Here is a 13,844-nt window from a genome sequence, read left to right on the forward strand (position 1 = left end):
AGTTTCTTTTCTTTTTCTTTTTTTTCCTTCCATCATTTTATAATGAATTCTCTATTTTGTAAACCGATTGTTTCATTTTTGTGTGGGTTTAACTTTTTAATACAGTTTATATATTCTTTCATTTCCTTTTCTCCCTTTCCTAGCCTTTCCCTTATATTCTCCACCCTTGTCTTATCTTTAAATTTTCACAATTTCCCTTCATTCACATCAAGCATACACCCTTTCGTTTTTGTCAATCGTTTATATTTCTTTCTATACAAATTATATATGTAATATACAAATTATTTAATTGCAAAATAATACACATTTCATTATAACATAAATTCCACATTGTCATTAATGTCAATATCAAATACAAAATTCTTGATTTACCTTGATTCCACATCAAGGTGAATTAAGGTAAATCAAGAATTTTGTATACAAAACACACACACATCCTCACACACACACACACCTCAACACACATACACACAGAACAACCCCAATCCTCAATCGCTTTACCAAGAACTGTGAGGAACTGGACTTCCCTGTCATCAGAAATTGTTTCAGCGCCATCTGTTGGATCATTCCGAAAACGACTATCATCAACTCTTTGGCCCGAATTCACGAAGATGGTACAAATGAAACCATGGTTTAAACCATGGACAAAAACCATGGAGCGTCAAGTGTCGCACGGAATATTTCGTTACGAAATCAGTCATTTTCTTCGTCGACAAAATGACCGTTTCATTAACAAAATTATCATTTCGTGGACGAAATGTTCATTTAGTTACAGAATGTTGTCATTTTGTTACAAAATAATCATTTCATCAACGAAATGATTGATTTCGTAACGAAATATTCCATGCGACACTTGGCGCTCCATGGTTTTTGTCCATGGTTTAAACCATGGTTTCATTTGTACCGCCATCGTGAATTCGGGCCTTTATGTTCCATGTTCGCACGCCTGGAGTGCCAACTTCGCATATTCTGCTCAAACGCCCAAACACGCCCAAACTGATCGATAAATCACCAAATGCCACATGCACTACATTGAAGCCGTTTCTTGCAATATTGTTCTTCTCACACAAAGCTTGCATTTTATGTGTTCCGAACTGGATTTGCGTTCTAAGTTTAATCATTGTTTTGTGTGCAATAATGTAGCTCACATGGCCATCTGAAAGCAAAAACAATCATACCAGGGCTGCCAACACTGGAAACTAGTTGAGAGTGAGACTCCCATAGGCCAGTGCTATAATTTAGGAGTAAAAATGAGTGAGATCAATAGAAATGCATGCAAATGAAATAAAGTTTTAGAGTGAGAAAGGACCAAAATGAGTGAGTCTCGTGCTCGATGCGTTAGAGTTGGCAGCCCTGCATATATTTGTAGTACAATTTCATAAAGGAAAAGCCTGGCATTAATTTTCTTTACAACTTTGTTGACCAAATGTCAAGCTTAACAGAAATCTATAAAATTTACACAGATTTAAGAAAACATAATGTTTTCTCAAAGCATGCAATGTTCGTGTCTCAGAATAATGTGGCACTTAGGGGGTTTCTACCATGGCACATGGTTATAATCACAGTGGCTAGTTAACTTTATTTTCTTCAAATTTTCTATGTGCTTGTAAATATCTGTAAATAAACTGTATTATCATGTAAATACTGTAGCACAGTCTGTAAGAATCTTCAGCCTATTGAAGGTCGGAGGCAGACTTAATCAGAAGAAGAAGAAGACTCTGTAGAAGCCGAGAGATAGGTGGAAAAGTATTATCTTTTTAAAGACACCATAGAAGAACTTGCCCTGGTTACTATGAGATAGCTACATTCAGATCAATCGCGGTGCTCCCTGCTGTGCTTTAAGCACATTTAAGAGCTGTATTATGCGTACTAGAGTGCGGACTCGTCATACGCGTGGACGTTGAGGCTCTGTGATCGCATGGAGCCTGATCCGGCCGCCATTACTAAGAGTGGCAAAACTTCAGTACAGTGCGAATCGCATGTGTATTAGCAATGTACCGTTGCGTTGACAACCGGGGTTGACAACACCGGATTTGCTCCTTTGCAAGACGTACATGCGATGAAAATCAGCGATTTGAGTGATAATTTGATAATACTCATTCACAAGACCACGCGTTACGCAATAATTAGAAAATACTTTATGTTAAGCTAACTTCCGCAGATTTTGGTGGGGATATTATGCATTGAATTCAGTGATTGTTCTAGTGTGATCAATTTTTACCATCTCTTCTGCCTAGGATGTGCTGCTGCGGAAGTGGTGAAGGCCAAACATGGACAGAACACTATGCTGCCCTGTCCCTATCAGCACAGTATTACAGACGTGGTTTTGCTGCGGTGGGCAAAAATCAGTGAAGAAGGGTCTGAGGAGCTTATTGCAGAGATGGTCAAACACGTAGTCTCCGATCTTGGATCTACACGCTACAATATATCATCAGACCTCAGTCTTACTGTCAAATCAGTTTCATTTAGGGATGCTGGCATATACCAATGCTATGTGACAAGTGTCGATGCCAGTGCCTCTTCTTCCCACGATGTAATCCTACAAGTTGATGGTAAGATTGATAATGTGATTAGCAACAGCTTGCTGATCATCTCTCATGTTTCTTTAAATACTGTACCTGATAATGTGATCTACAGGGGAATGTGTTCATTTTGCTTGTCTAGGTTTTCAGGACATCAACTGAGGGGCCTAGATAAAGATCTCAGCATTACTGTTCTCCCTCATATATTTCATTTTACCCCAAAATTTGGCATACACTATCCTAAGGTTATCTTCCACACAATTATGTCCAAAGGTGCCAAACATTTTGATTTGTCAGAATGACTATGGGCCCACATTTCCAATCATTTTCATATTTTCAACCTGCAACATTGCGAGTACATGCAAGCACAAGACCTATAAAGAAAATCCCTTTTGCATTTGCAACTTGAATATGATGTATAGACACACAACAAAGGAGATAATCAGCTCTCAGTCAATCAATGGAATGTTCAGAAGCACTGGGCTATTAGCTCCACACGCTGTTGGGTCAAACCCAATACCTCGGCGCAATTCTGAAATTTTTGTGTTGTTGACTATTTTGCCTGCATTTATAAATTAAAATGTGCAGAACATTATTCTTACCGCTCATCTTTTCAGTGGCATATGTTATTTAAGTTGAAAGTGACTTCAGGGAAATGAGGTCGGAATGATGGCTCACTCAGTAAGAAATAGAAGTGGAAAAAAAAAAAAACTATTGTCAGAAAGGAAAAAAAAAAATCTTTGTCAGTGTAATTTATTGATGTCAGACATTCAAAGGATTTTTTTTTTCCTAAACACTATGTTTACAATACACATTTTATCCTCCCATCAGGAATATAAAAGAAGGATTGTCTTGTTCATGCTTTGGATGCTGTTTTTCACCATTCTTAACTTGTCTCAAATTTTCTGTAACATGCATTACCATGTTTTACAAGGTATACCGGTACTCTAGTACGGAGCCCCTAAGGGGACATGAAATTTTTTTTTTTTCAATTTATCTCGGGGCCCCGACTTATGATCTCGGGGCCCCGACTTATTATCACGGGGCCCCGACTTATTATCACGGGGCCCCGACTTGTTATCACGGGGCCCCGTGTTATTATCCCGGGGCCCCGACTTATCATCTCGGGGCCCCGACTTATTATCACGGATCCCGACTTATTATCACGGGGCCCCGACTTAATTATCTCTTTTCCACATATTGAACAATTGTAAAAAAGCGTTGGAACAAGAGCGATATAGTTACATGTACAGACATGACAGCATTTTGAGTTTATTATGTGAAGAATGTTATCAGCGATAACATTACTTGTACTGGAAATGGATTTTTATGCAGATTTAGATGGTCATCGCGTGAACGGTGGCACCATACCCCCTGATGTTGTGGTTACAGCAGAACGCCCGGATATTGTGATAGTGAACAAGAGAGATAAGCAAGTTGTTATTGCAGAGTTGACAGTTCCATTTGAGCCAATGTCACAGATGCAAATAAAAGAAAAGAAGAAAAATATGCACCCCTTCAAACAGACTGGATTGAATCCCATGGTTACAAGTGTGATCTCATTTGCTTCACAATTGGCTCCCGAGGACTAGTTACGAAAGAAAACAAAAAGAATATCTGTTCCATATTAAGATTCGCAGACGAACAAGCAAAAACGAAACCCCACATCCAGGCCCTGTCCAAAATATCTATTGTTTCCTCTTATGCCATCTATAATGCACATAGAGAAGCCACGTGGAATGTTAAAGCTTTACAACAATGTGAAGTTGAAAACAAGTATTGGCGTTCAATTTACCATGAGTATATAATGTATGGCGGTTGATGATTTTAGATAGGATGATTGTATATTCATTTATATCATTAGTAAAGTTTTTTTTTTAGTGTTATGATTTCATGTTTAGGTTTATATAAGGCAAAAAGAATTTGAGATTTAGTTCATTGTTAGTGGTAGATGTGATGTTATAGGATTTGGCATTGTTAATTGTTATTTTTATTGAGAAAGTAAAAGTAGAGTTTTTGGAGAAGAAGTTACGAAGGTGTAAAGTGAATTAATGGTAATGGAGTAAAAGAAAGGTATGAGAAAAGCAGGGGGAAGGCAGAGAGAGAAGAGAGAGAGAGGGAGAGGGAGAGAGAGAAGGTTTTATGAGAACGATTTATGTAAAACATGAAGAAATGAAAATAATAGAATGAGATGAAGTTGTATTATTTGGATAATGTATGTTTTGAAATGAAATATATGTATTGCATATTTTAATTCATTTGTGTGTAAATGTATCTTTGGTGAATTTGTTTGTGAGTATACGCAACTGTAACCTAGGCCTTTCATGTGACATTGTTTATTGATGTAATAAAGAATGCTGAACAACATACGATACCGTATATGCCACGCGTACAACCATAGACAGCTACACATGTTGCCTGTACTATGCTGCAAGTACAAGTTATAGTCACCATAGCTTACAGTAAAAAAAAAAAAAATGGACGGACAAGAAGGAGTAAAAAATGCTATGATTAAGGTTTGTTTCGTAATGGGACTTTTGTATAAAGACATAATGACTGTTCTTGTAACAGAGTGCGGAATTATTATTTCTACCCGTCATTTAAAATGGCTCCTCAAACGACTTGGTCTGTCTTGAAGAAAAAACTACAGTCACATTGGTGAGGTTGTTGAATTTGTCCGTTATTTGCCAATCCTATGAAATCGTTGTCTCACGATGGTAACATATGTTCTGTAGACCTATTCAGAGAATAATGCAAATAGTGGAGGCATATCAGTCGCATATGACATTTCTAGTTTGTTTTTTTTTTCGTTTTTTTTTTCGTACTATTCCTGACACTTTCAAGGACACACACAGATTTTCAGACCTGAACCATTATCCACAGAATTGGAATCACACATTGAACTCGCGCATTCAGTGAAAATAAGTTGCATACACATGGGGTACATAATTCAGTGTTCTCTTTGGGGGGATTAAGCTATTATCATAATAACAGTGATTGCCCCATGTATCAGGGCAATCACAAACTAAGAATTCATATCTCCAGGTTACTTACGGTAAAATATTGCAAGGACACTGGGTAAATTGTATGCACTGAAAAGTTTGTGTACAGTTTATGACTTTTAAGTATTTTGGATTCAGTCTATATATGAAAGTGATCAAGGACATTGTAATAAATGTAAACCTAACAAGTCCATTTCGACAATAAAACACTTTAACTTTATTGATGACAATTGCTGCACTAGATGAATGTGCGTTCATAACACGAAGATGCCAGTGACTTGGTGTCCATGGATATGAATGCAATGTCAGGAAATAATAACTTTGATTTTGTGCTGAAACTGATGTGTAATATTCTAAAGACTAGACTTGTCTTAATGATACTATGATTCTAATGACTTGGCACTATTAGATTAGAAAAAAACAATTGTTGTCAGTGTAGATGTCTGAAAATCAAGTATTCCATTTGTGTACATAACTAAGGACATCAAAATATTGTCCTTGGTTATGAACACAAATTGCACTTTTAATGAATTCCTCCATAACTAATTTAATTGAGGTAAAAACATGTGTACGCAGTCGGTCTTACTTTCAACGCAATGACTTGATCTTCTTCGGCAATAATGATAGCGAGAAATAATCAAGTCAACACACTGCCAACGTAGAATTTGTGTGCATTAATAACATATACAGTGTATAACACCCAAGACACTAAACGCTTGTGACCGCATGTTGGGCTGTACACAACAGCAAGTGAAAGGTTACCATGCCAAATTTAGAAAGAGGTCATAAGCAATGCCCATCAGTGACATTCGTATTTCCAGAAAATAAATTATTTTCATGAAAAAGAAAATGTATTTGTGTGTATAATGCAAGGACCCCAAATGAAATAATACTTTACAAATTAATATTTTGAAAGTAAAAAAAGCAAATCGAGTAAAAAATATTCTTGGGATAGTTTTGCAAGTTATCACAACGACCAGAATCAGCCATAAATGTATATGCAAGAGATACAGTAGTTGCGTAGAAAATAAGAGTAAAAAGTTATGACCAAATTGGAGGACAGCAAGAGTTATGCCAGCAAACTCATATTTTGACAGGCAATTAATTCTTTAAGAAAAGTTCATGCAAAAATGATAATCAGACACACAATATTGGCATTCTTTCATCGTTTCAAAGTTATTCTAATCACATTGAAATCAGTTTATTACAATTATAAAGAATAGAAATCTTCTTGTGTGCAGCATTTTGTGCTTCAAACACGCTCATTTTGGCGTTTAAAAGTTCAGTGAGAAAATTCAGAAGAGAAAAAGATGAGCTATGATTTCAAGTTATTCTAGGTTTTTTTTATGTTTCCTTTTACAGATGCAAAAAGTTTTATCATGTGAATTTTTTTCTTTCTTTCTATGAAGATTAATATTTTCCAGGGCCTTAGGGTGCCCATGATTGGAGCCATGCATACATTACATAACATATTACCAATTTGACACATTCTTTCCAGGGTCTGAGACAAATTGTGTCTTCATTGTTCACTCCATCTTCTTTTGGTATCCTCAAATATTGTTGGATGTTTTCAAGATATAGGAGTTGCAAAGCTATCAAGAAGGGTGTCAGCTAGAAGCTGATCCCTCCTTTGCATTTACATATTTGGAGTGTGATGAAGATTGCGTTAAACAGTTTGTTAACTAATATTGGCAGATACAGTAATCATCTAGGAATTTTACCTTTGTGCATGCTGGAGATGTGTGGTAAGTGTAAAATTTATTTTGATTAACTTCTTTTTGATTTTGACAGAGACATCAAATGAGACAATCAAAGGCCATGTTGGTGAGAGTGTGACATTTCCATGTCCCTCATCAAGTGATACCAGAAATCATACCAATGCCTACTGGAAGAAATATTCACATGGCTTGTCGCAGGGCTCACCCAATGCAACCTTTCACCATGGCACCACAACTCCTGGGTACACAGTTGACTCTGATGACTTCTCACTAACAATTGAGGAGATATCACCTAATGATGAAGGAGTCTACAAGTGTTACCAGCCTGGCATTGAAATGACAGGAAGTGTCCTGCATACAGTGTATTGTCACACCTATGGTAAGATCATGCCTATTTCCCCTCTTTCATAGCATCATGTTACGACCAAAATCACTCTGAGAATGATCGCACAAAAGAAACAATCAACTAATGTTCAGGCGGTTTATTAACAGTGATATTGTGGGTACAGACTCGTAATCGGTTTTCACATCAGTACAATAATGATCAATAAAACAATTATAAATCGGTAGTGAAATCACTTACAGCCAAATTTGAAAGCAAGTAATCCTTTGACAGTGTCCAGATACGATGTTCGATGCACCGATGAATGATCCTTGACGCACCGATGAATGGTTCCTCCGACGTAACTCCAAAGGCACTGGTTGCAATAATCCACTTTATAAATCCAGGGTAAAGTCCACGATAAACAAGGTGTATGTCCATGGCGAAACGTGCAAAATCCAAACGTTATGACGACCACGTCCAGTTGATGCGTTGAATGATGATTCACTTTATAATGTCCAGCAAGGAATCCAGCCCGTCACAGCTTTGCCGTAATAATGTCCGTTGACACTAAAATATGGAGTCTCTCTCCAATGTAGGCAAATTAATTCTCTGCAGGCAAACTGTCTCCCAGGCCTTATCTCCACAAACACAGTTTGTATAGCAGGTCAGCAGGTAACACAGGACTGACTATAACAAGTCGCTTCAGAGCCAGAAGTGACGTAACTCTCAGAGCAGAGGTGTTGGGTACTCTGCCTACCTCAGAATTTCTCCTGCTTATATATTCATTCACCCCTTTCTAGTACATTCTGTAATTTTCTCCAACCTGGGGCTGCATACCTGAACATACTAGCAAGTCCAAATTCCAGGAATCCTGGATGACTCACTGCCTAATATGTGCATAACATCATTGCCAAAATTAACTACCATTCACATTGGGCTACAAGGGCAGTGCCTCACTCAGCCAGCACTTCCTAGAATTTTCTGGAATGGGTTAAATCATTCTAGATTGAGTTAGCTATAATGTATTTCCTGTCACATGCATACATGTACTGTAGCTACATTGTATACCACATAGAAAATTCTCCACTGATCTGGTCAACCTGTATGTACTACATCTATATCATATAGAATATTCTCCATTAATCTGGTCACCCTGTGTACATACAATGTGCACATTAAAACAACCATGCATACAACCTTGATACATGTACATATAACTACTTGTGTGTACATTTGTGACACCATCCCCCATGGAAAAAAGAAAGCCTTGCAGTAGCAAGGCTTTCTTTTACCTTCACAATTTCTCATTGTTATTTACAACGAATGTGAGGTAAAATCCAAATCAAGCAACAACAATCACATACTATCACATGCCTTTTGAATAGCTGCATTAATTCCATGTTCTCTTTTCATGGATACCATTTACAATGATATTGCTTGGATTCTCGAAGCTTATACAATCATGTCAAACTGTTTTGCATACATTAATGGATATGCTAAACACATACACTGTACATGATATGCGGTGAAAACTTTTCACCTTTGATACTCTCTTCATGTTACACTCTTGACAAAGCGTCAGCAATTACATTATTTTTGCCTGCCACATGTTTGATTTTGAGTGCGTATGGCTGCGTCATCATGCTCCATCTGAACAGTCTATTGTTCTTCATTTTGAACCGGTCTAAAAAGACCAAGGGGTTGTGGTCAGTATAGACCGTGATCTCCCCGTTGCTATTTGTCAAGTACACTTCATATTGCTGGAGGGCAAGGATGAGACTGAGAGCCTCCTTCTCGATAGTTGAGTATTTCTTTTGGTATGCGTTCAACTTTTTGGAAAAGTAGCTAACCGGTCGTTCAGTGCCTTCTTCATCTTCTTGGAGCAAAACCGCTCCCACTCCTACATCACTAGCATCGATTGCCACTTTGAATGGCTTTTGGAAGTCAGGAGCTGCCAGAACAGGCTCATTAGCAAGGACTGCTTTTAGTTTCTCGAAGGCCCTTTGACACTCATCAGTCCAGGTGTACTTTGCCTTACCCTTCAGCAGGTTTGTTAGGGGGGTGACTACAGTGCTGAAATTTGGCACAAATTTCCTGTAGAAACCAGCCATGCCCAGGAATCTGAGCAACTCCTTCTTGGATTGGGGGATGGGAAAGCCTAGTATAACTTCTACCTTGGCTTCTCTTGGCAATACCTGTCCCTGACCGACTACATGCCCGAGATACACCACTTTGGCCTTTGCAAATTCACTCTTTGCCAGATTAATCACCAATCCAGCCTCCTTGAGTCGATCAAAGAGTTGCCGCAAGTGTGTAATGTGCTCTTCCCACGTGTCACTATACACTAGGATGTCATCAATGTATACTACACAGTTGTCAAGTCCGGCAATGATTTGGTTTGTCAGCCGTTGGAAGGTGGCCGGAGCATTTTTCATGCCAAATGGCATTACTTTGCATTGGAACAAGCCATCTGGTGTAGCAAAGGCAGAAATCTCCCTGGCTTTGTCGGTTAAGGGCACTTGCCAGTATCCCTTTAGAAGGTCTATTTTCATGACATATGCAGAATTTCCGACCCAGTCAATGCAGTCTTCTAGTCTGGGAATGGGGAAAGAGTCTGTTTTCGTCACGGCATTCGCCTTTCTGTAGTCTATACAGAATCTTTGAGACCCATCCGGTTTGGGCACCATGACGATTGGGGAGCTCCAACTGCTTTTACTCGGTTCTATTATGTCATTGTCTAACATGTACTGAACCTCTTCCCGTACTTTTTGCAGTTTGCTCGGGTTTAACCTGTAAGGGTTTTGCTTGATAGGGTCAGCATCTCCTACATCAACATCATGTACAGCCAGAGGGGTGCAACCTGGTTTGTCTTTACACACTTCTTTGTACTCATGTAACAAGACTAGTCACATCTTTCCTCTGATTTTCAGGTAGGTAGTTCAGTGCCTCATCTACTTTCCCTAACATCTCTGAGTTAGACAACCTGGCACTAGAGGGCTCACTTCCATTCTCATATTGAGCTTCTCCCTCTTCATCTACTTCCTCTTCTACCACCTGAGCTACACCTACAGGCTGACTAGCCTTTCTCTCATAGTACTCTTTCAGCATGTTTACATGACACACCCTCTGATCTTTTCGTCTGTCTGGCGTACTAATCACATAGTTCACATCATTGAGTTTCTTTTTGACACAGTATGGGCCACTGAACTTGGCTTTCAGTGGTTCACCTTGTATGGGCAGCAGTACAAGAACTTTGTCACCTGGTTTGAAGGTTCGTGCTCTGGCATATTTGTCTGCCTTTCTCTTCATAGAGTCTTGTGACACTTTCAAGTGTTCCCTAGCTACCTCACAAGCCTTTGAAAGCCTTTCACGAAACTTTGACACATAGTCAAGTAGGTGGACCTCATCATCCTCAGTCATGAATTTCTCTTTGATGAGCTTCAGTGGGCCCCTAACTTCATGACCGTACACCAACTCAAATGGGCTGAAACCCGTCGACTCATTTGGGGAGTCCCTCGTTGCAAACAGGAGGAAAGGGATGCCCTTATCCCAATCCTCGGGATACTCCTCACAAAATGCCCTAATCATTGTCTTTAGGGTCTGGTGGTAGCGCTCCAACGTACCTTGGGATTGGGGATGATAAGCTGATGACTTCAGCTGCTTCACACCCAAACGATACATCACCTCTTGAAATATGCCTGACATGAAATTTGACCCTTGGTCAGACTGCACTTCCTTGGGCAACCCATACCTAGTGAAAAACTGCACTAGAGCATCTACCAGTCTTTGCAGTGATATTTCTCAATGGGATAGCTTCTGGAAACCGTGTAGACATATCCATGATTGTCAAGAGGTACTTATGACCCGACCTAGTCCTAGGCAAAGGTCCAACACAGTCGACTAGAACCCGACTGAATGGTTCATCAAACGCAGGTATCGGAATCAATGGCGCCGGCTTCACTGAATGCTGTGGTTTACCAGCCACTTGACATGTATGACAAGTCTTGCAAAACTCAGCCACATCCACATTCAACCCTGGCCAATAGAAATGCCTCATGATCCGATCCTTTGTCTTTCTGACGCCTAAATGGCCGCCAACTGGTAACTCGTGAGCAATCCTCAAGATCTCACCGCGGTAACAGGGAGGGACAACAACTTGACGGACCACCGTCCAATCCTCATCAGCTGGCCTATGGGGAGGTCTCCACTTCCTCATCAAAATGCCATCTTTGACATAATAGCACTCAGGGACCTTTTCAGCCTCAGCCTCAGAACACGCCGTCTGAGACAAGCCTTTCAACTCAGAGTCTGCCTGCTGTGCTTCAACCAAGGAAGACTTGCTAAACAGCCCATCACTGTTAGCCTCGGAGCCTAATGCAGCAACCCCATCATTCAAATCCTTGAAAAAGGTTTCTGCCAACCAAACACCGGAATTCTCCTCCACATCAACAGAATCCGCATCATCTTGAACAGCTCTACGAGCCTGAGACCTAGTCACAACACAATCTGGGAAAATCCCAGGAAACTCCTCCTGCAACTGCTCAGTTTCAGCAACCACCACTGGTTTATCCGAAACAACTGGAGACGCAACCACCTTATCCCCAGCCAAGTCATTCCCCAACAAAAAGTCAATGCCTGCCATGGGCAACTCAGGAACAACTCCAACAGTAACAGGACCAGAAACTAGGTCACACTTCAAATCCACTCTATACAGTGGTACTGACATATAACTGCCATCAACAGTCTGAATCAAGACTTTTGCATTCACTGCACTATCTGGTGGAAAAGTCATTCCACCATCCACCATCAACGACTGAGAGGCCCCCGTATCCCGCAGGATGACTACTGGTTTACCTGCCTCACCAGAAGTACATGGGGTCACCTCACCATCAAACAAAAAGCTACGATAGCTCTCATCCACCTGCTTAATCCTATCTTTGAATTTCGGAGATTGACTTTCAATGGCCTGTGTTTCACTGAACGGGACACTATTTTCGGGTAGGACACTTTTTGACATGACAAATCCCATGTCCTTCTTTGTTTTGTTTTGCAACTTCCAACACTGTGACTTTATGTGCCCTGTCTTGTTACAATGAAAACATTTGATGACATTTGCACTTGTACTGGACCCTTTGTCAGATTGAGGCTTTGGTGCCAATGAAGTTTCAGAACTCGTGCCTTTTTCAGGACCAGCATTCTTTGGATTGCTTGACTGACTTTTGTCTCTCTTATTTCCAGAGAAATTCCTGAAAGGTGGTCTGTTGTCATTTCTGTGGGTCAGCTCATACTCATCAGCCATCAAGGCTGCTTTATGCAAACTTGTCACTTTGTGATCATCCAAATGCGACCTCACACTGAAAGCAACACTCTTTTTGAATTCTTCCAAGAGAACAACCTCACGTAGGTTATCAAAATCCTGATCCACTTTCAGGGACCTGTACCACCTATCAAACATCATTTCTTTTTCACGAGCAAACTCAACATGTGTCTGGCCTGGTTTGCGGTACGAATTTCTGAACTTGTGTCTGTATGCCTCTGGCACCAACTCATAAGCATTCAACACTGCCTTCTTGACTGTAGCATAGTCACGTGATTGCTCTTTTGAGAGAGATGAGTACTCATCGGCGGCTTTGCCGACAAACACACTTTAAAAGGAGCATGGGCCAAAATTCCTGTGGCCAGTTCAAACTGTCAGCCACCTTCTCAAATGACACAAAGTATGCATCAACTCTGTTTTCTTCAAACTTTGGCACCAATCGAATGTTCTTGGCCAAATCAAATTCAGGAGGAGCCTTTTCACGATTTCCAACAGTTTGTGCATGAGCCATTTCCATCTCACGCAATTTCACTTGCTGCTCCACCTCAAATTTCTTCTGTTCCATTTCAAGTTTCTTCATTTCTAATCTCATCTTCTCTTTTTCCAGTTCTACTTCCCTTGCTCTTTCTCTCTCCTTCATTTCCAATTTAGCAAGCTCAAGCCGTGTTTGATCTGACATTTGAGCTTGATCTGAAGGGTCAATTTCTTCTGTGAGCTCCATGTGACCAGCTACTAAGTCAAGAATCTCTGCCTTTCTTACACCTTGTGGAACATCTACATTTAAATGCTGTGCAATAGCAGTCAAATCACATTTGCGTAACCTTTGCAAATCTTTGAGGGACAAATCTGTCCTCTGAACAAATGCCTGAACATCCATTGTACTGATTGACATTGTCACAATGTATTACACACAATATACAATTGAACAATCAACTCAACTGGTATTTTGTATGTACCAAT

General features: G+C 39.9%; 1 protein-coding gene across 1 annotated transcript in view; it reads left to right on the forward strand.

The window, feature by feature from the left end:
* Window positions 1-1,313: 1,313 nt before the first annotated feature.
* The window catches only part of LOC140227912 (uncharacterized), a 32,042-nt gene continuing 19,511 nt past the window's right edge, over window positions 1,314-13,844 (forward strand). Inside the window, exons 1-3 of the mRNA XM_072308294.1 lie at window positions 1,314-1,317; window positions 2,238-2,552; window positions 7,316-7,621. Of these exons, the coding sequence (XP_072164395.1) occupies window positions 1,314-1,317; window positions 2,238-2,552; window positions 7,316-7,621 (625 nt within the window). The remainder of the gene's footprint in view (window positions 1,318-2,237; window positions 2,553-7,315; window positions 7,622-13,844) is intronic.

This window comes from Diadema setosum, chromosome 4, assembly GCF_964275005.1.
Source record: "Diadema setosum chromosome 4, eeDiaSeto1, whole genome shotgun sequence".
NCBI classification, from domain to species: domain Eukaryota; kingdom Metazoa; phylum Echinodermata; class Echinoidea; order Diadematoida; family Diadematidae; genus Diadema; species Diadema setosum.